The 22339-nt window shown below is 38.0% G+C and overlaps 1 protein-coding gene across 1 annotated transcript in view; it reads right to left on the reverse strand.

The window, feature by feature from the left end:
- Positions 1-323: 323 nt before the first annotated feature.
- NDFIP2 (Nedd4 family interacting protein 2) overlaps positions 324-22339 on the reverse strand; it is a 71074-nt gene continuing 49058 nt past the window's right edge. Inside the window, exons 5-8 of the mRNA XM_070408871.1 lie at positions 21710-21834; positions 7935-8001; positions 4732-4837; positions 324-3533 (exon numbers count right to left, since the gene is read on the reverse strand). Coding sequence (XP_070264972.1) covers positions 4734-4837; positions 7935-8001; positions 21710-21834 — 296 coding nt within the window. The 3' untranslated portion in view covers positions 324-3533; positions 4732-4733. The remainder of the gene's footprint in view (positions 3534-4731; positions 4838-7934; positions 8002-21709; positions 21835-22339) is intronic.

Consider the following 22339-nt stretch of genomic DNA (forward strand, 5'->3'; position numbering starts at 1 on the left):
TTATACTTTAAGTCTCATGTCCCAAATAAGAAAACAAGTCCCAAAGCAGTTCTTACCTGTGGTGACCACTGATCTACTGCAAAGTAGAAATGAACATAATTTTCACAAAATGGATTTTCTTGTATTTATTAAAATTAAACTGCAATCTATCTCCTAACATATAAATTACAGAGACAAGTTAATGTTGCATACTCCAACCTAATTTCATGCAAGTTGTTCTCATCGCAAATCTTGTGTGGTCTGCCATATAAATATTTTAGTGAGGCCAACGTGGTGATAATATATTGTGAATCAAATTGATTTCAAAAGGACACATCAACAGGTTCATATTTCCACATCATTAGAACTTTATTAATAAGTAAAACACATCAGCATATTTTATATATGGGCAAGGACATTCCTATAGTAGATGGCACAATATCAACTAACAGTTGAATTTTATCAAGAATGAGGTTTTAAAAAATAATACACTAATATTCCACATGACTATTTGAAGAATTCAATAATAAACAATTAAAATAACATTTAACAGCAGTTTAAAAATATAAAGCTCATTATTTCCTATTTATCATAAGCTGGAATCACTCAAATACAACAATTTTTATTTTTTTACAAAAAGATACTACACATGTTCTACAAACTGGACAAATGATTTGGCTAGGAAAGGCCATAACAATAATTGTCTTCTGCCCTAATACTCCAGTTTCTTCTCTCAAAAGGCAAGGGATTCAGACGGTCACTTCTCAGTCCAGTATAGTTATATATAAGGTGATCATATAATTTATCCTCCAAATTAGGACAATTTGAGAGTGAGAAGATGTCCTATTTAAGATGAGAAAATGGAAATAACCAGGACTGTTCTGAGAACGCTCAGGAAATGTCACTCTAGTTAAATACAGTATCAAATGCACTATCATTACTTTTGTGCTTTAGGGGACAGTGTAGACCAGTTGGAAAAAAAAAAATTAAGGAACCTTGAATTTTTCTGCAAATAGACTTTAGATTCCACTCTTCCTGTTAGGAGAGGTTTTACTGGAAATATTGTTTAAACAGGTTGAAAATCATAAACAATCAAAGGCATTGGATATATCTTATAGACTCAAAAAAAGGGGGCTAGAGATTAGTATTTTTTCCTAGTAAACAATTTTCATTTTACTGAATATAATAGGATTTGTCTTTCCTTTTAAATTTCTAAAATCTATCCTTAACAAAGAAACATATTTTATCTTAATATTAGTTTATTTCATAAACACATAAAAATGGATTATCTGGCCATAACTAGCTTATTCAAATATAACAGAAATTTAATAAAATTTTTCATTAACTTCCAAGCCCAAGTTCACATTCATTCAAATATTTAGACACCCTAACAAGGTTTTGACTTTTAATCTTTAAGGCATAGTACAAAGGTGGATGTGTCCCCAAAACACACCAGCAGCTGTTCTATCCAAGCTCACAGGAAATGAAGTGAAATGTGCAGGATCTGATAAATTTGAAAGGGGGTGGGAAAGGTTTTAAAAAATAATATCCTGGTTCCTCCGAGTGGGTGATGGGATTTAAGCCTACCACTGAATTGTACCAATTATAGAAAATTAGATAACCTACACACTTGAATCTTATGATTTGGTGAAACAAAAATCAAAACAAAGAGTGAAGTTTTGATGTTGGATCAAAAGTGACACATACATACTCAGAAACCAACTATCTGATCTAATAATTTAAAATTAGCATGCAGCATAGCCTAATTTCATTTAAAAATTATTAAAAGAACAAAGTATAGATCTATAGGAAATTAATATAAGGGATCTAGCATGAGTTTACATTTCTTATTAGTACATTCTAATTTTAATTAATTTCAAAATCAGGCAACTAAATTAAGTATTATTTTCTTTATCCCATGCTATTGTTCTACTTCAAGGGGTGTAACACAGGCACTTAAATCAATAATACAATTCTATGCAGGGGAGGGTACTGAATGAGGGCAAACAAAAAATAGGCTCATTTAGCAAAAACAAAAATGTATATTTTATTATCAAAGACAATAAAATAAATCAGAAAATACAGATAAATACAAAAGAAAGTATAAAGCATAATCATTTTTTTTCAGAAATGGAAAATGTCCCTGAATAGTTTTAGGTGTATCTTTTTGTAGTAGTCATGTCTAATAATAAACAATCAATTGTATGCATATGTTCTATTTACCTGTATTAAATGATTTTTAAGTTTAAAAGAGTATATAATTCCCATTGTTTTTAATGTTGACATTCAAAAGCAAAGTTATAACTAAAAATAAAAATAAATGAGGCACAAAATGATTTGCAAAATGTAGTAGCTTATGAATGTAAAGTAGATTCCAGTTGTAATAATGGTGACACACACACTCTCGCAACACACAAACACACCCCACACCCCCATATTCCACAGACACATTTCCATACTTGAAAACATATTTTGCATATCAGTTTATGATTTTTACAAGTTAACCCTACAATCACAAAGCAAGAAGCTATTAAAGTACAAGTTTTTACTTGCTAAATTTAACAAATTAAACATCTAAAAATTATTACAATGATACTGAAATATACTTTTATTGGCTTTTTAAAAGACAAATGCAAATGAGAATCATATTCAAAAAATTAATTTTCAAAAATGCCTTAAATGAAATAAAATAAATATCTAATACAATCGTTTCCTATAAGAATCTTTAAGATGGTCAATGCTAAAAAACCAAGCTTCTCATTTGAGATTCCCTAAAATTGGCAAGTCCCTTAAATTTTTTTTCTTATAAAGGATATGTGGAATACCCATATTTTCTTAAAATTTGTCCTAAAACAAACTCTATCTTTAACATCCAAATTTTCTATATATATTAAGTTCACTTATTTTAAAATTAATGAAAAGATATCTAGACACAATTTTCTAAGAAAACAATGCAGAAAGTAGTTTATGCATGGTTATTTACAGAAAGAGCTTTGCTAAATAATGATGTAAAAATCATGTTCAAAAATCTGACACAGCCTTTCTAATCAGCACTGCAGGTTTCAAAAAGACTTTATATTTACCAAAGGATGTTTCATGTGTAGTTACTAGATAAATCTGAGAGCCAGAAACTAAAGCATTTGACATGGTTAATAATTTCATTTTTATTATACTAAAAGTCAGGTCAGAAGTCAATGGCATTTACATGCTAGAAGACTGTTTATCACTCAACTCTTTGAAATACATCAAACACTGATTAACAAAATGTGACTGTACTTTACTGCTACAACTTTATGGTGTCTTTCAAGTATATGCAAATCTTTTGAAGGGGCACAGATGCAACTGCACAAAACAAATGAAATATAAATATTTAAGAGAATGAACAGAAGTGGCTTTTAAGCATAAACCACCCTGTCATCCAATTTTGAAGCTCTATCTTTTAACTAATTTGTCTTCTGTTATTAGTAGTCTTCTATCCTATTAAAGTTGTAGGTTTACAAGATGATCTGGAAATTTCACATTGATGTAAGAAAGGAATGTCTGGTTGATGCAGTCTAGAGACAAAGAAAGAATGTCTTAAAATGTATTACGTTGCATTTATCTAAATGATAATACAGTAAAAACCCATTTATAGCAGTACTATATCAAGTATACAATGTTCTTTCGATAAAAATGACACAGAGTAGCATTTATCAAAATATATTCTAAAGATTAGGAGACCATCTAGAAAACTTTTATATTATGTTTTAGACTCTTGAAAATGCAAACAAAATAATCATACTGAATACTCACAGAATATTATTTAAATTTGTAAAATTACTTTGCCTTTATCTTACAGTCAAAACTGACAAATTCTTAATGTCACTGTGTGCAAAGACATTTTACTGATTAAGGAGAAAATATGACACCTTTGGGAGGGAGGTCTTAATGGAACATTTAAAATGATACATTAATATGATCCAGAAATACAGTTGTATCCATTGTACTCTCCAGCAGAAATAAGTAAAGTATGGTAGCTTACATAAAACTCATTTAAGTTAAAAATAAAATTTAAGCAACCAAATCACAAACCACACAATTTATTAAGTATATATAGCAACTTTGAAACATTTTGTACTTGTAGATAAATCCAGAAGGTGTTTTAGCAGATATTTTGCTTAGGCAGTTCAAATACCTTAAAACACCTCTGCTCATTTCTTTGTATTTCCTTTTATTCAAGTTGTAGCCTTCATTATTGATACAAACTGTCACGCATTAAGAAAACAATAACAGAGCTCCTAGTTTTTTCATACACCTTTAATTCCTTGATCCAGTTTGTTAAGATCAGTGCATGGGAAATTGCTTTTCAATCACAGATTTGCTTTTTGTTCTTTTAACCAGATGTCTATGTGGATTTCACATTGTTTTATGCAAAATGTCCATCCCTTCTGTGTAAGTGCTTTGTCATGGTTTGTTTTAAGCCTTCAAATTTTGTGCTAAAGGTTATTTCATTCATATCCTGTGGTCAAAGTTTCAGTTTACTCATTATATATTTAAAAAATTAAATTTATGAAATTCAAGTTTACAAATATAAATTATCTTTAACAGTTCACAACATACTACATTTAAATAAGCTGATTGTTAACAGAATAAAATATTTAATATGCTATATTTGAGTAAATAACATGAGTACATATTAAACATTGAGTATGTATCTGGGAAATATAAATAAATAAAGGGAATAAAAAGAGTTAATATATTAATAGGTCTTACCTCTATAATAAGAAGAAATATCTTGTTCTATGAGCAGCTGCCATACTTTCAGACATGTTTCTGACTTTCAGATAATTAACAAATCCCCTGAAGAAAAGGAGCAGGCCTGAGGTTGAAATAATACAAATATATTATGTTCTTATACAGAAAGGTGGCATGATATATTTAAAATAGACAATTATAAACAAGATCCTTTTGGCTTAAGAAACTTATCTGTAGAATTTCATTCATTCCATAGTATATTTAACATTATAATGATAACTCCAACATCAGGAAATATGATAAAAATTTACTGCCACCTAAAAATTATTTCAACTTATTAATCCTAAATATAATTAAAGTAAAAATTAAATTAAAGCAAATCCAGCCATGAAAATCCAGAATTACACAAAAATATAAATTTATTAATTGACTTCTTTAAATAGCAAAGTTACCTAAGGTACTTAAACTGATTCAACTTATAAAAATCCTATTTTACCAAATTTTCAATTAATGTAGCTACTAAACAAACTAAGACATATTTACTGACATAAAATAGTGTACAAGAGGAATGTATGCATGTTAATGATAACAATTGTGGGATAACTCTAATAAGCCTGTCTAGCAATATCAAGTGTACAGTGTCATCGGTGAAATCTATATTTAAAGATATGTGCATTATGTAAATAATTTTAAATACTAGTTCTTATTTTTTAAGTAATAAAAGATGAATTTATAATAAAAATTAAGAAAAGAATCAGGAAAGAAGACCTGGAAGCAGCACTCTAGTAATCTCATATCTATCTCGGTGTTCTCTTCAGTAAAACAGTATTTTTAAATAATAACCACTTACATCATAGGTATCTTAATAATTAATTTTAAAAAACACCTGTGAAATGCTTCAAAGTTTCAGATGAAAAATGTTAGTTAAGTATAAAAAGCAGTAACATTATTAGTAGACTTAAGTTTTAATATACTTAAGCATACAATTCTAAGAAAAACAGTTATTAACTCCAGTAAATTTTTAACCAGGTAATCATGGGGTCAAAAACAAAAACAGAAGACATGTATGCATGCAACCTTCCTCGAAAGGAGGAAGATTTTGTTAGTTTAAAATGCAAAGTCCCAAACTAAATTTGTGCTCCAACTCCAGGTAATCAAAGCACTAAAAAAAACAAACAAACGGTAAGATAGAAGAGATATACAAACAATGACTTAAATAAGTGGTATAAATTTCAGCTAAATCTGATCCCATCTGCTTCCTATATCCTAACTCCTTCCATTTGTGACTCGCACTCTGAATCCACTGCATGTCCTTCCAGATGCTGTTCAAAGATAATGGACATTGTGATCCAAATGTAAAAGTATTATTAAAAATGTAAACTGAAATTATTTGTGAAATCTCTTTTTTGGCTATGAAGCTGCTATTTCTAAGACATATTTTGTTCTGGTGAAGCATTTTCTAAAATAAGCCAATCCATACCTAGAAACCACTCAGCAGCTATTGTTTCTGAGTTCTACAAAGTGCTCAACATTCTTGAGTGTATGTGAGAGCAACATTTTTATCATGGAGTAAATTTTCACATTCCCCTAAAGCAGTGATGGCGAACCTATGACACGTGTTACAGAGGTGACACGCCAACTCATTTTTTTGGTTGATTTTTCTTTGTTAAATGGCATTTAAATATATAAAATAAATATCAAAAATATAAGTCTTTGTTTTACTATGGTTGCAAATATCAAAAAATTTCTATATGTGACACGGCACCAGAGTTAAGTTAGGGTTTTTCAAAATGCTGACATGCCGAGCTCAAAAGGTTCGTCATCACTGCCCTAAAGGCTAAATCATGACTCTGATGTGGAACTGGGGTTGTCCTCTGCACTCCACTCTGCCCCATACAGTTGTTTTTCTAAGATTCCTCAATCTCTTAATCCATAATAATAAAGCATAATATGCTAATTAGACCGGATGTCCTTCTGGACATCCTTCCAGACGAAGCCGGGGCTGTAAGGGAAGCCCAGGTCCCAGGTGCCTGCTGGTGGCCGGAGGGAAGCCAAGCTCCCGGGTGCCAGAGGGAAGCCGGTGCCGGCAGCCGGGGGGAAGGAAGGCCTAGTCTTGCACAAATTTCATGCATCGGGCCTCTAGTAATACATATAAACAAATATACTCAATTAATATGCTTAACTACATAATAAACTTTATACATTTTTTTCTTACTTTTAAGTAAGAAACTCAATAAAAAAAAACCCACAGAATTCAGGCAGTCAAAATATAACTAACAACATAAAAAACTGGCTGAAACCTGTATGAGTCTTACTCCTCAACAAAATCACAACACTAGAATAATAACTTCACTATAATTATTAGAGAAAGAATCCAGGATCTTTAGTGACCTTAACTGACCACTAAGAAGTTATGTCCCCAAAGATCCTAAAGATCCAATAGCAGGACTAAATAAAATCTCAAGGAGAAGACTGCCACCTACTGAAATGCTATTATTTTCTGGTACAATTATTCTACTATAGAAATGTGGGCTTTTAAACCTAAGTAGAAACAAAATGTACACTTCATGTCAGTAAATGAATTTGAAATGTGGGTTAAAGGTATAATGTGATTTTAAGATTAATTTAATTATACATCATGAAAAACACAGGAGAACAAAAGTTGGATGTCCAAAATTCATCAATACGAATAAAAGACATGCCTTGTAAGGAGACAACTCAAAAGAAGTACAGTGATCATTAGGCATGAAACCTTTCCTTATGTCTAGCTGATTAATGACTAATGCAGAGTACATTTCAGAAGTATAAAGCATGTTTCAGTGATCCAAAAATAACAGGATAGAACATCCAACTATCCTACTCTCAACATTTCCTAAGTTCATTAAAAGAAATTATGTATGTATATTTTCCAAGATAAATACTGAAGGCAATTATTTTTAACCATATTAGGATTTTCAGGTTTTGTAACATTCAATTGTCATTAAACCAGTGAGTCTTTAAGGTGAATGGCTCTGAATTTTCAATCTAAGAAACCTGGAGTACTATGTAGAATTATATGAATAGCTGACATGATTAAGTAAGTATTTGGACATGAGAAATTTACAGTAGATTTATTTCCATAATTTGTAACACAATGTATTTACACCTTAAAATTTTAGGAAATATCAAAGTTAAACTAAATACAAATTAATCAAAGTAAAATGCATTAAGAATAAACTTACCAAGTACAAGGAATATCCACCAAAGCCAATACTGTCCATTGAAATATCCAGTAAAATAATCAGAAAACTATGGAGTAAATATAAATATATTAATCATGTCTGTGTACTTAAATGTGAAAATCATAGATTAGTCTCAGTTTCAGAATGATTTATCTCAAATAATCTTTAGCACTTAAAAGCAGCATAAAAAGAAAATTAGAGAAGAAAAAAATATTAAATGACATACATATAAAATTATCTGAAAAAACCCTTTTATATGTAATAAACATATATAAAACGTTTAAACGTTTTGGGAGAAAATCAATTTCCATCTGCTTATAAGAAAAAAAGGGTAAGTGCTATATAACTGAATACAACATTTTCTCATTAAAGAGTTCATGTTAGATCCTTTTTCATAATCTTTCAAAGCCATGACTACCATCCCAAATACACTACAGCGATCCCCTACTTTAGATATTAGCACCAAAGCCACATTAGTTTAATCTTATCAGACAGGTATGTTCTGATGACCTCTAAAAGGAAGAGCTTTTGACCCTCTGTACACCCCCTACTGCTAATTACTGCCAAGAATACCAAGCACAGAAAGACCCCAACTCATTAGTCTTTTTATTTTCAAACTTGATGCGCCAGCTTTCAGTTCCCAACAGTGAGCTGTGAACAGCTAAATGAGCCCTGAAGTGGCATTTCAACAGTTCCTATTAGTGGCCATGGTAGGCAGTTTTATAGTCTCTCTGAAATGAGAATATGAACAGGCAGTTGGAAGGCAAGGTTTGATGATACTCGACATGGGTACTTTTCCTTGATTAGACTCTAATCATCAAGATTTATTATTTAAAAGCTTTTTAAAATTTAAATCTAATTTTCTTCAGAGCTACTTCAGATAATTCTTCCCTATTATCCTTTAGCGTCTGAACACTTAAAATAACTGTTTTTTTAATCTGTTTTTTAAAGCCTTTTAAGTACTTTTACAGGAAGTATTTATAATTTATAAATGAACCATGATATAAATTCTCAGCTTAGAGTTTCAGAAATTTCAAAGGTTAAAAATTTACTAGTATCATTAAAGATACAAATTCCACATACTCTAATACCTTTAAAATATGTACTATGAAGGGAGAACTAGAAAATTGGGAAAATATAGCTTGTAACGTATAGCACTAAACTACTTTTAATAAAGTAATAATTAGAAAGAAAAGGTTTTTATACAGATTTTATAGGCTAAGAAAAAGAACCAAAGCAATATATTTTTAACTTTCTAATTTTAAAACGTATTTAATACATAATGTTATATAGCAAGAAGCAACCAGAAAATTAGAACAATGTCATTCTTCCCCCAAAATATTTACCTAAAGCTATTTTTTATTTACTCCCAAGAAAAGAATATAATTACCTTCACCTTGAAGTCAAAGAAATTCACTATGTAAAAAAGATAAATAAGCTTTTGGGCTCATTACTGAGTTATCAAAATGTGTTAAAACACTACAAATTATAGGGTTGAGTCAAGTTGTTGTTAAAAAAAAAAGTAGCCCTGGCTGGCGTGGCTCAGTTGGTTGAGCGTCATCCCATGCACTAGAAGGTCACCGGTTCACTTCCTGGTCAGGGTGAATACGAGAGGCAACCAATTAATGATTCTCTCTCCAATGTTATTTTCTGCCTCTCTGTCCCCACCCCCCCCCCCCCCTCTAAAAATCAATGGAAAAAATATCCTCGGATGAGAATTAACAAAATGAATAATGAATGAATGAATGAAATAATAAAAACATCAAAAGCCTTAGGTAGAAATAATATCAGAATCTTGGACAAAAGATACAATAAATCTGAAGTTCATGCAACTCAGAAATAAAAAAGAAGGCAGCAGTATGACTTAGAAATTACTTATTGTCTAGTAAAAGGAAACCCCCAAGCTTTTGGGAGAAAACCTTTCTCTCAGCACTGACCTCTAAGGGGAATTTATTGCTTGGAGCACTATAATAAAAGTAAAGTACGGAGGCAATACAGAATTAGAAGAGACACTGAATTGAGAACAAGCTGGAAAATGCAGTACTCGATTCCTCCCACAACCACATCAAAAGTACAACTAAACTACAGAACAACCATCATTCAGAGCTGCTTGAAATCTAGCAGAATGGAAGTCCTACAACTAAGAATATAAAGAAGAGCCACATGGAGAATGATAGGAGGAGTAGAGACATGAACGGGCTGGTGGCGGATAAAAATCAGGAGGGATATCTCAGCTGTGGAGGTCTCCCATAAAGAAAGAGGGGTCCCAACCCCACACCAGACCTCCCAGTCCAGGGTTCCAGTGCTAGGAAGAGAAGTCCCCATAATTTCTCACTGTAAAAACCAGTGTGGATTGAGGCTGAATAAGATGGAGGGCTGCTGGAGTCCCAGCCAGTTTCTCTTAAAGAGCCTGTGTACAGGTGCATGCACTTACTCAGACTCACTCAGACTCACTCACTCTAAGCTCCACCACTAGGGTAGCAGCTTGAAAGGCACCAGGAACATATGGGGTGGAACTGAACTATCTGAAATCAAGGTGAGAGCTGAAGGGACAGCTTTCTCCCAGATAAAAGTGTGAACAGAGGCCATTATTCCTTTTCTGAGCCCTTCTGCCAAAGAGTTGGCAAGCAGGGGCCATATCTGAGTCTCCAGCAACCTGGCTCACCCTGGTCACCCTGCCCCCTGGTGATTCCCTGAGAGCCCACCACGCCCAACTAGCAGGCCCACTCAGCTGTTTCCACTGACTTTTCCATATGAATAGCCTGTCTTGGTGAGCCTCATACCTCTCGCTAAGTGGCCTCATGCTCAGCACTAGTGGCAGCCACCTTGGTTTGCAGTTTAGGACTCACCTGGGCACCTCCAAGCCCAATACAAGTAGCAGTCATCTGCAGATCACTTTGTAGCTCATGCTGGGAGACCCCCGGGCAGACCATAGTGGCTGACCTTGGCCTGCACCTTCCAGGAGACCCCAGAACCAGCACACCTGGTGGACAACTTCAGACCACATCGAAGTACCACCCAACTGTGGTAGGCAGTTAGACAGACATGAGCACAGCAAGAATGATTGGCCAGGCACAGAAGGTCACCAGGGTGGAAAGCCCTGGGTGTCTAGCAAAAGACAATTTGGAGGGTGGGACCTTACCCCCAGGGTGACCTTTCCTCCCCTAGCATATCACTGGTCATGCAGTTTGGACTCCCTGACCTTTCCTCTCTAGAGATAACATTTAGACCTCAGTTGTATTTCAGCTCCAGGCCCAGAAAAGCAACAAAACCAGACCAGCAACCCCGATGCTGACCTAAGGACCAGCTGCACTGAATAATGACCCCTGCCCTGGAGCAGACCAATCGATAAGTGAAGACCTAGACCAGTGATGGCGAACCTATGACACGTGTGTCAGAGGTGACACGCGAACTCATTTTTTTGGTTGATTTTTCTTTGTTTCTTTGTAAATGGCATTTAAATATATAAAATAAATATCAAAAATATAAGTCTTTGTTTTACTGGTACATCTACACGATGGAATACTATGCTGCTGTTAAAAAGAAGGAACTCCTACCATTTGCAACAGCATGGATGGAACTGGAGAGCATTATGCTAAGTGAAACAAGCCAGTCAATGAAGGAAAAATACCACATGATCTCACTCTTTCATGGATAATTAAGCCCATTACAAACTTTTGAACAATAATAAATACAGTGGCAGAGCTGCCTCAAACTGATTGTCGGACTGCAGTGGGAAGGCCAGGGAGGGTTGGGGGACAGGAGGGAGGGGGGTAAGAGATCAACCGAAGGACTTGTATGCACCCATATAACCATAACTAATGGACATAAGACACTGGGGGGTAAGGGAGGGCAGGAGCTTGTCAAGGGCGGGGGGGAAAAAAGGACACTTATGTAATACCCTTTGTAATACTTTAAGCGAAAAATAAAAAAAAATAAAAAAAAAAAAGGACACTTATGTAATACCCTTTGTAATACTTTAAGCGGAAAAAAAAAAAAGTCTTTGTTTTACTATGGTTGCAAATATCAAAAAATTTCTATATGTGACACAGCACCAGAGTTAAGTTAGGGTTTTTCAAAATGCTGACACGCTGAGCTCAAAAAATTCGCCATCATTGACCTAGACCCTGAAAGGACACACCTGGAAAGCTGCTGAATATTCTATTAAAATCTTCTCCTGGGACCTCCCCTAAAATCTCTACTCTTAAAACCCTTAGGATGGAGCACCCAGTGAGCTTCGCCTCCAGGGAGCAAGCCTTTCCCTTTTCCTTCTTCACCCCCAGGCTTTTTACCATTAGCTTCCTCACTCCCAAGCTCCTAGGGCCCTTCCTTTGCCTCTATAACTTATTTCCTAAACCCATTTCTTCTATGAATTATTTCTTCCACTTCTGTGATATTATAATGTTCTCTTATAGTTTGAGTCTTGGCTCTTAATTCTTCCTAGCCAGAACTCAAGTACCAAGGTTGCTGAACCCAGATCTGGTCTGACCCCACCGGTCTAGTCTAGTACCTGGTGCCATTCCTGCCACCTACAAAACCACCACCTCCACAAGTGACACACTCAAGGATCAGACTCAGCAGGCACCAGAGCCCTGCTAAAGTAAGTCCTGCTCCATGGGTTGGGCCCCGGCACAGCTGATCCTCCACAGTGGTCAGAGGTCAGTAGCCACAGCCAGTCCTTGCAGTCAATCAGACTGGGGGTAAATCCCTTCCAATGAGGTGCCAACAGCAATCAAGGCTCAACTACAACAGGAGGGAATACACAGCCCATATTGGGGGGCAGGGAGGGGTGTCCCCATGGTGCCCAGCTTGGGTGAATGAGAAGGCTGTTCCACTGGACCCTATAGGTCCCCTACTACATTAAGCCACTCTATGAAGCCTGGGAGACACAACAGCTCTACAGGGAGGCTGCCAAAATGACACAACGAAACATGTCCAAAGTGAAAGAACAGAACCAATCTCCAAAAAAAAGAACTAAACAAAATAGAGACAAGCAATCTACTAGATGCAGAGTTCAAAACACTAGTTATAAGGATGCTCAATGAACTTAGGGGAAGAGTAGATGAACTCAGAGAGAACTTTAACAGCATAAAAAAGGACATGGAGCACGCTCTTCCTCTCGGAAGTATGCCTGCACATTTCCCTTCACCCTCTTCTTCCCCCAGGTGCATTACCTTTGCCTTTCTCTCGCCTAGGCTCCATGGGCCCTTCTTCTGCCTCTGTAACTTATTTCCTGAGCCTACACAGCCCAGCTGGCTCACTTTGCTACCTCTGTAACTTTCTAAATAAACTTTATCTTGTAATTTGGAGGTGGGGGCAGAACATGGAAACCATAAAAGAACCAGTCAGAAATGAAAGATACACCAACTGAAATGAAGATTAATTTACAGGGAATCAATAGTAGACTAGATGCAGCCAAAAATCAAAACAGTGATTTGGAATATAAGGAAGCAAAAACACCCAATCAGAATAGCAAAATAAAAAAAAGAATCCAAAAATATGAAGATAGTGTAAGGAGCCTCTGGAACAACTTCAAGCATGCCAATGTTCGTATTATAGGGGTGTGAGAAAAAGAGAGAAAGCAAGAAATTGTAAATCTATTTTAGAAAAGAATGATTTAAAACTTCCCTAACCTGATGAAGGAAATAGACATACAAGTTCACGAAATGCAGAGAGTCCAAAACAAGATGAACTCAAAGAGGACCACACATCATAATTAAAATGCCAAAGATTAAAGACAAAAAGAGAATCTTAAAACCATCAAGAGACAAGCAGTTAATTACCTACAAGGGAGCTCCCATAAGACTGTCAGCTAATTTCTCAACAGAAACTTTGCAGGTATGAAGGAATTGCCAAGAAATGTTTCAAGTGATGAAAAGCAAGGACTTGCAACCAAAATTATTCTACCCAGCAAAGCTATCATTTAGAATAGAAAAACAGATAGTTTCTCAGGCAAGAAAAAGCTAAAGGAGTTCATTATCACCAAATCAGCATTACATGAAATGTTAGTCTTCTTGAAAAAGAAGAATATGAACAATAAAATGGCAATACATATCTATCAACAATTAAGCCTAAAAAACAAAATAAATAAACAGAACAGAAACAGACTCATAGATACTGAGAACATTTTGTTGGTTGCCAGATGGGAGGGGGGTTCAGGGAATGGGTGAAAAAAATGAAAAGATGAATAAGTAAAAATTGGTAGTTACCAAATAGTTATGGGGATATACAGTACAGCATAGAAAATACATATAGTCAATAATCTTATATAATAAAGAGTTAATATGCAAATTGACCGTCATGCCCTCCCACAAGATAGCCACCCCCATGTGGTCACAAAATGGCTGGCAAGGGAGGGCAGTTGTGGGCCATCAGGCCAGCAGGGAGGGTAGTTGGGAGCGACCAGGCCAGCAGAGGAAGGCAGATGGGGGGGGACCAGGCTGGCAAGGGAGAGCAGTTAGAGGTGACCAAGCTGGCAGGGCAACCAGGCCGGCAGGGGAGGGCAGCTGGGGGCAACTGGGCCTGCAGGGGAGGGAAGTTAGGGTCGACCAGGCCAGCAGGGGAGGCCAGTTGGGGGTGACCAGGCCGGCAGGGGAGGGCAGTTGAGGGTGAAATCAGGCCGGCAGGGAGGGCAGTTGGGGGCGATCAGGCCGGCAGAGGAGCAGTTAGGCATCAGGCTGGCAGGGGAGTGGTTAGGGGGCGATCAGGCTGGCAGGCAGAAGTGGTTAGGGGCAATCAGGCAGGCAGGCAGGCAGGTGAGCGGTTGGGAGCCAGCAGTCCTGGATTGTGAGAGGGATGTCCGACTGCCGGTTTAAGCCTGATCCCTGTTGGACATCCCCTGAGGGGTCCCAGATTGGAGAGGGTGCAGGCTGGGCTGAGGGACACCCTCCCTCCTACCCCCACAGTGCACGAATTTCGTGCACTGGATGTCTAGTATTCTAATAACTATGTATAGTGTCAGATGGCTAAGAGATCTATTGGAATGATCACTAAGTTATATAATGTCTAATCACTGGAGTATATACCTGAAACTAATATAATGTTGTATGTTAACTTCAACTGAAATAAAAATGTTTTTTTATATCTTTTTAAAAAGAGAACAAGCTAGATTCTAATCCACCTACAAAGTGTAGGACATTAAGCAAGCTATTAGAATCTTTTCATTCTTTGTTTCATCATTAATAAAATAGTTAGATTATCACCAGCATCATTGATAGGATTAAAGAATTTAGTGTTTGTAACAAATTATGCTTGGGACATATTAAAAGTACTCAATGAATGGCAGCTATTATTATTTCATATAAAATATTTTTAAAATTTAATTTTTCGATTACAGTTTACATTCAATATTATTTTGTACTAGAGGCTCAGTGCATGAATTCATGCATGGGTGGGGTCCCTCGGCCTGGCCAGCGATCCAAGCCGATTGGGGCCATCTCACCCAGTCCCTATTGGGGCTGGCTGGCCAGGGGGGAGGAACCGTGGGAGGTTGGCCGGCCAGCCCGATTGGGGCCAATCAGGTCCAGCCGGCAGGGGGCGGGAGGGTCTATTGCGGCTGGCAGGCCAGGGGTGGAGCGACTGCTGAAGGTTGGCCAACCAGGGGGAGGGACCGCAGAAGGTTGGCTGTGGCAGTGCACTGACTACCAGGGGGCAGCTCCTATGTTAAGCATCTCCCCCCTGGTGGTCAGTGTGCATCAAAACGACTGGTTGGTCATTTGGTTGTAATGGCCACTTAGGCTTTTATATATATAGATTAGTTTCAGATGTACAGCATAGTGGTTAGATAACATATATATATGTGCCTAATATGCTAAGTGTCTGACCATTCAACCGTTCGACCAGTCGCTATGATGCACACTGACCACCAGGGGGCAGACACTCCAACTGGTAGGTTAGCTTGCTGCTGGGGTCCGGCTGATTGGGACTGGGCGAGATGGGCCGGACACCCCCCTGGATCCCTCCTGCGGTCCCTCCCCGGCCTAAACACATGCTGGAGCCCTCCCGTGGCCCCTCCTCGGTCCCGATCATGCACTGGTGGGGTCCCTAGGCGTGGCCTGCGCCCTCTCACAATCCAGGACCCCTCAGGGGATGTCAGAGAGCTGGTTTCAGCCCGATCCCCACAGGCCAAGCCGAGGGACCCCACCGGTGCACAAATCTGTGCACCGGACCTCTAGTATACTTGAGAAAGTGATACAAAAGATTTAAAAAATATCCTTCTTATATCATTTCCATCTCTCTCTCTCTCTCTCTCTCTCTCTCTATATATATATATATATATATATATATAAAAGGTATAATATTACCCTTAGCTCAGTAAAGGTATTTTTAAAGGAAAATTAAATTGTCCTGGTAATCAAACTTGATGCTAATATATACCTCATTTTTTAAAATATATTTTTATTGATTTCAGAGAGGAAGGGAGAGGGAGAGATAGAAACATCAATGAGAGGGAATCAATGATTGGCTGCCTCCTGCATGCCCCCCAATGGGGATCAAGCCCGCAACTCTGGCATGTGCCCTTGACCAGAATCGAACCCGGTACCCTTCAGTCCGCAGGCCAACGCTCTATCCATTGAGCAAAACCAGCTAGGGCTGCTAATACATACCTTACAGAACTCTGAGAAACTCCAGTCTTTGAATTTAAGTTCCCCACCTAATCACATAGAGTTCTATGAGAGAATTAGGACCTAATGCCCTAAAGGCATAGGTTGCATATAAGGGGCTAATTTCTTTTTGGGTTCTTTTGGTTTTTAATCCTCACTCGAGGATATTTTTCCATCGATGTTTAGAGAGAGTGAAAGTGAGAGGGAAAGACAGAGAGAAGTATCAATGTGAGAGATACACATCGATTGGTAGCCTCCTGCATGAGCCCCAGGGGCCAGGGAGGAGTCTACAACCGAGGTACATGCCCTTGACCAGAATTGAACCCAGGACCCTTCAGTCCACAGGCTGATGCTCTATCAATTGAGCCAAACCAGCCAGGGCTGGGCTAATTTCTTTTTTATGAATCTATAATGATATTAAAAATTTGCCAGCTTTAGCTGAAATGAGAAAAATGTCCTCAAATTATTTTCTGAGTTTTGTAACTTAGATGAGAAATACCATTTGAATAATAGTTAACTAATTTTATTACTAATATAACCAAGTTTGGACTTACCTAGCTCCAACTCTTGTTTTTTTCATAATAACTTCTGCAAGGATAGGAATTGTCTATCTTTTTATGTTTCATAACACCTAACAGATCTATGCTCTAGGTTGGAACCCACTTTACATTTTTTTAAAATGAAACTAGAAGAAAAATCTGTCAGAAGGCTATTTCTACAATGGTTCAAATTTTAACATCTTAGAAGAAGCCAATCCACAGGTCCCAACTAAGAGTCAACTTATTAATAACCAAAACCTGTAATTTGGTCTTAACAGGAAAAGAGTCTGGTAAGATTACTGAAACCCTGAAAAGTGATAAAATAGGTTTTAAAATAATGAAGAAACACATTAAATTCATAGTTTAAATATTTTTGTAGTGAGTAATTTTTTTTAATATATTTTATTGATTTTTTAGAGAGGAAGGGAGAAGGATAGAGAGTTAGAAACATCGATGAGAGAGAAACATCGATCAGCCGCCTCCTGTACACTCCCCACTGGGGATGTGCCTGCAACCAAGGTACATGCCCTTGACCGGAATCGAACCTGGGACCCTTGAGTCCACAGGCTGACGCTCTATCCACTGAGCCAAACCGTTAGGGCGTAGTTAGTAATGTTTTAATCAATTTGATAATGTAGGTGCATAACTGAAGTGTCTGAAACACTTAAGAGCAGCTGACATATTAGGTTTGTGATTCTATTGAAAATTTGAGGATTGGATTCATTCAATTAGAAATCAATGTTTAAATAAATTTGATTACTAGAAAGTATATGTTTTATTAATTGCATTTAAATGTGTGGTAACTTTTAAAAAGACTTACTAAAACAATAAATGAAGGTACTTTTGATAATTTTCCTGGGCCTTATCCTAAGGAAACCAGGAAAAAAGCTTTGTAAAAAGGAGCCAAAAAGGGCCTTCAAGAGACAAAAGTAAAGAGTTGGTGGGAGATTATGATAACAATAGTACTAGAAAAGTTCCTGAGATAGGAGAAAGAAAAGGAGGTAGGTGTCCTTGCTCTCTCCCTACACACTATCCTATCTAATAACAGACAAACATGGTAATTAACCGTACCTTCACTACCATCGCCATTGGCTGATCAGCGCAGTATGCAAATTAACTGCCAACAAAGATGGCGGCTAATTTGCATACTGCAGGCAGGGCAGGGCACCGGGAGCCACCATCCAGACCCCCATGTGTGACCCTAGGAGCCGCTGGAAAGCCGGGCCGCAGGCAAGGCGGCCCCCCGGGACCCAGGAGCCACCTTGCCTGTGGCCCATGATCATGATCGTGATTGTGATTGGAAAGCCAGGCCGCAGGCTAGGCGGCCCCCCGGGACCCAGGAACCCGTTGGCGAGGTCTGCAGGCGAAGGAGCGATCAAGCTATGAGGGGGCGGGTGGGGGGCAGAAGGAGCTGTAGGAGCAGCTCTGGCCGGAGACTGAAGACTCCGGCCAGAGCGAGGAGCAAAGACTGAAGGCTCCAGCCGCAGCGAAGACTGTGTCCAGAGCGAAAATGGAAGGCGGTGGCCAGAGTGAAGGTCTGGGTCCCAGGTGCCGGAGGAAAACTGGTGCTGGCAGCCAGGGTAAAGAAGCCCTATTGCACGAATCTTCATGCAACGGGCCTCTAGACCTATCTAATAATAGACAAACATGGTAATTGACTGTACCTTCGCTACACCTCCCATTGGCTAATCAGCGTGATATGCTGATGGTGGCTAATTTGCATACTGTAGGCAGGGCGGGACAGCGTGGGTGCAAGCCGCCATCCAGGCCCCCCGTGTGTGACCCCAGAAGCTGCCTGCCTGCTGCCCGTGATCAAATCCGATCCCAGGCCGCAGGTGGGCCCCAGAAGCCGCCTGCCTGCCGCCTGTGATGGATCTGATCCCAGGCCGCAGGCAGGCCCCAGAAGCCCCAGAAGCCACCTGCCTGCCGCCTGTGATGGATCCGATCCCGGGTTGCAGGCAGGCCCCAGAAGCCCCAGGAGCCGCCTGCCTGCCGCCGGGGACCGGATCAATCCCGGGCCGCTGGCATGCCTCGGAAGCCCCAGAAGCTGCCAGATATGGCAGTAACTCTATCAGTAAGCACTCTGAAAGTCAGTGGCATAAATGCACCAATTAAAAGACAGATTATGAGGGTGAATCAAAAACAAAACCCACTTTAAATATAAAGACACATATAGATTAAAAGTAAATGAATTAAGCTGCAGCCTGTTTTGCTCAGTGGATAGAGCATTAGCCCGTGGACTGAAGGGTCCCAGGTTCAATTCTAGTCAAGGGCATGTACCTCAGTTGCTGGCTTTATCCCCAGTCCCTATCAGAGCATGTGCAGGAGGCAACCAATCAATGTGTCTCTCCCTTTCCCTTCACTCTCTCTAAAATTCAATGGAAAAATATCCTTGGGTGAAGATTAACAAAAACAAAGTAAATGGATTAAGTAACATTAAAGAGATTATAAGAAAAATATATTCCAAATTTTGTTAGTTGTATAATGGTTATGTTTAAATTATTAACACCAAAGAAATTGGGTGAAGGGTACATCTAACATGCTGTAGTATTTTATAGTTTTTTTTACATGTATGAGATTATTTCAAATTAAAATATTAAAAAATTAATATTAATTGAAATATATCTGCATTACATGAAAAATCTCCTAATTGCTTCTAGCATAATTTATTAAATTGTGCTAAAATTTATAAGGGTTCAATTAAAAGATATCTTAATTCTAAATGATATAATAGAAAATATATAATAGTGCAGTTATAAGCACTTATCTGAAAATAAAAATTTAAAGAAGTGAATTTAAAGAAGGGATTAGCCAAAGAAAATATATGCACAACCCATGGACACTGACAACAGTATGCTGATGGCCAGAGAGAAGTGGGGGGCAAGAGCTGGGTAGAGGGGGCAAAAGGGAGGAAATAGGGACATCCTATATAATAATAATAAAAGGCTAATATGCAAATTGACTGAACAGCAGAATGACCAGTTGCTATGATGTACACTGGCCACCAGGAGGCAGACGCTCAATGCAGGAGCTGCCCCTTTGTGGTCAGTGCACTTCCATATGAGGAGTGCCACTCAGCCAGAAGCTGGCTCATGGCTGGCCAGCGCAGAGGTGGTGGAGGGAGCCTCTCCCACCTCTGTGGCAGCACTAAGAATGTCCAACTAACGGTTTAGACCCGATCCCGTGGGGGCCTAAGCCTTTAGTCGGACATCTCCCGAGGGCTTCTGGTTGCCAGAAGGATGTATGACTGCAAGCTTAGGCCTGACCCCCCGGGAAGTGAGCCTAAGTCGACAGGTGGACATCCCCCAAGGGGTCCTGGACTGCAAATGGGCGCAGGCCGGGCTGAGGGACCTTCCCCCCGCACCCGAGTGCACAAATTTTTGTGCACTGGGCCTCTAGTCTTGTACATAAGAGGCAGACAGAGGTTGATTTCTAGGAACAACAGGAAAATGAGAAGACTTAGCAGGAACATAAAGGAGAAAAGGTGAGTTCTGATAGAAAACACTTCAAAAGCCTATAATTTTACTTTTGAGCTCTTAGGTTATTAAAAAAACATAAAGAGCAAGAAGATATTTAAATCCATGATAATTTTACTAACTAATAGAAATTATGTTTTAACTGACTTAGAAATGCCTGCACTATATCAAAATAGTGGTAGCCGTGATGTGACTCAGAACATGTATTTGTGCTGCAACTAGGCATGGGAGCTTAATTATATTATTTCCATACCTCACAAAAATCCTGAAAGGCAGCTATTATCAACCTATTATGAAGAAAATAAAGCTCAGAAGGATTTAAAAACTTAAAGTTAGCACCCTGATATAAAAAAGATGAGGTCCAAACAAGTTTTTCTGCTTTCAAAGTTCTTTCCGGTCGAAACCGGTTTGGCTCAGTGGATAGAGCGTCGGCCTGCGGACTGAAGGGTCCCAGGTTCGATTCCGGTCAAGGGCATGTGCCTGGGTTGCGGGCACATCTCCAGTAGGAGATGTGCAGGAGGCAGCTGATGGATGTTTCTAACTCTCTATCTCTCTCCCTTCCTCTCTGTAAAAAATCAATAAAATATATTAAAAAAAAATTTTTTTAAAAAAAAGTTCTTTCCGTATACAGTAGTCCCCTTTTATCATCAGGGGATATGTCTGTCTTAAGACCCCCAGTGGTTGCCTGAAACTGGATAGCACTGAACCCTACATATACTATGTTTTTTTCCGATACATACATACCTATGATAAAGTTTAATTTATAAATTAGGCACAGTAAAATATTAACAACATAAAATAGAACAATTATAACAATATATTATAATAAAAGTTATATGAATGTGCTTGCTTGCTCGCTCTCTTTCTCTCAAAATATCTGAAATTTTCCACTTAATATTTTCAGACCATGGCTGACCACAAACAACACAAACCGAAGAAAGCAAAACTGCAGATGAAGGGACTATTGTACCAGTGCAAGCTCTCATATAAATACAGTTATAAATTTTCACACCACAGAGATTACTATAATAATAAAGTCTAGAAGAATAAGTCTTGAAATAATTGAATTTATATGCATAAAATTTATGAACTACACAGGACATTTCATATATTTTAATTTTAAAGATAAAAATGATAGACATTATCAAGACACTCACCCTGACAATAAGGATCCATTTGATCAATGAAAGGCCAAATCCACAGATGGCACCATACCTTCCAGCGATGGTATTGGTGATACAGAAGGATAAACAAAATCCAAGCCAGTTGAAAATAAACGCCACTAAAAGCAAGAGAAACAGTTCTTTTAAAAACTATACTTTGGAAACAAATTAACAGAGATTGATATTAGCAATACTTTATTGCTCAATGGGAATAGCAATTCCCTTTTCTTTTTTAACTCTGTACCAATTAAGCCTTCTTTGTAGACTACAGTTTACCTTTTGCAAATGTAAGTTATTTATCAGACATTAACAAATGAGTAAGCTTGGTTTCTTGTTAGTTTAATCAATAAGAATCAATTCCTTAAAGCCTATCACAATGGGTGAAACATTTTTATACCAGATAAAAACCACGTCACAATGTAGCTTCCATGAGATCCCACACAAGAAGCCCAGCCTCAGCAGTCAGTCAACCAATTAGCCAATATTAAAGCTGAGCCAAATAAATTATAAAAGATGGTTCCCAGACAGATATTGTTCACTGCCTCTTCCTCCTCTCTAGCAAAACCTGTTGTACTCCTCCACAGGAACCCACCCACCTTTACAGACTCCTTGCGGAAGGCTGGA

The sequence above is a fragment of the Myotis yumanensis genome, unplaced genomic scaffold (genome assembly GCF_028538775.1).
Source record: "Myotis yumanensis isolate MYYU_CA2020_CCGP unplaced genomic scaffold, mMyoYum1.0.hap1 SCAF_3, whole genome shotgun sequence".
NCBI lineage: Eukaryota > Metazoa > Chordata > Mammalia > Chiroptera > Vespertilionidae > Myotis > Myotis yumanensis.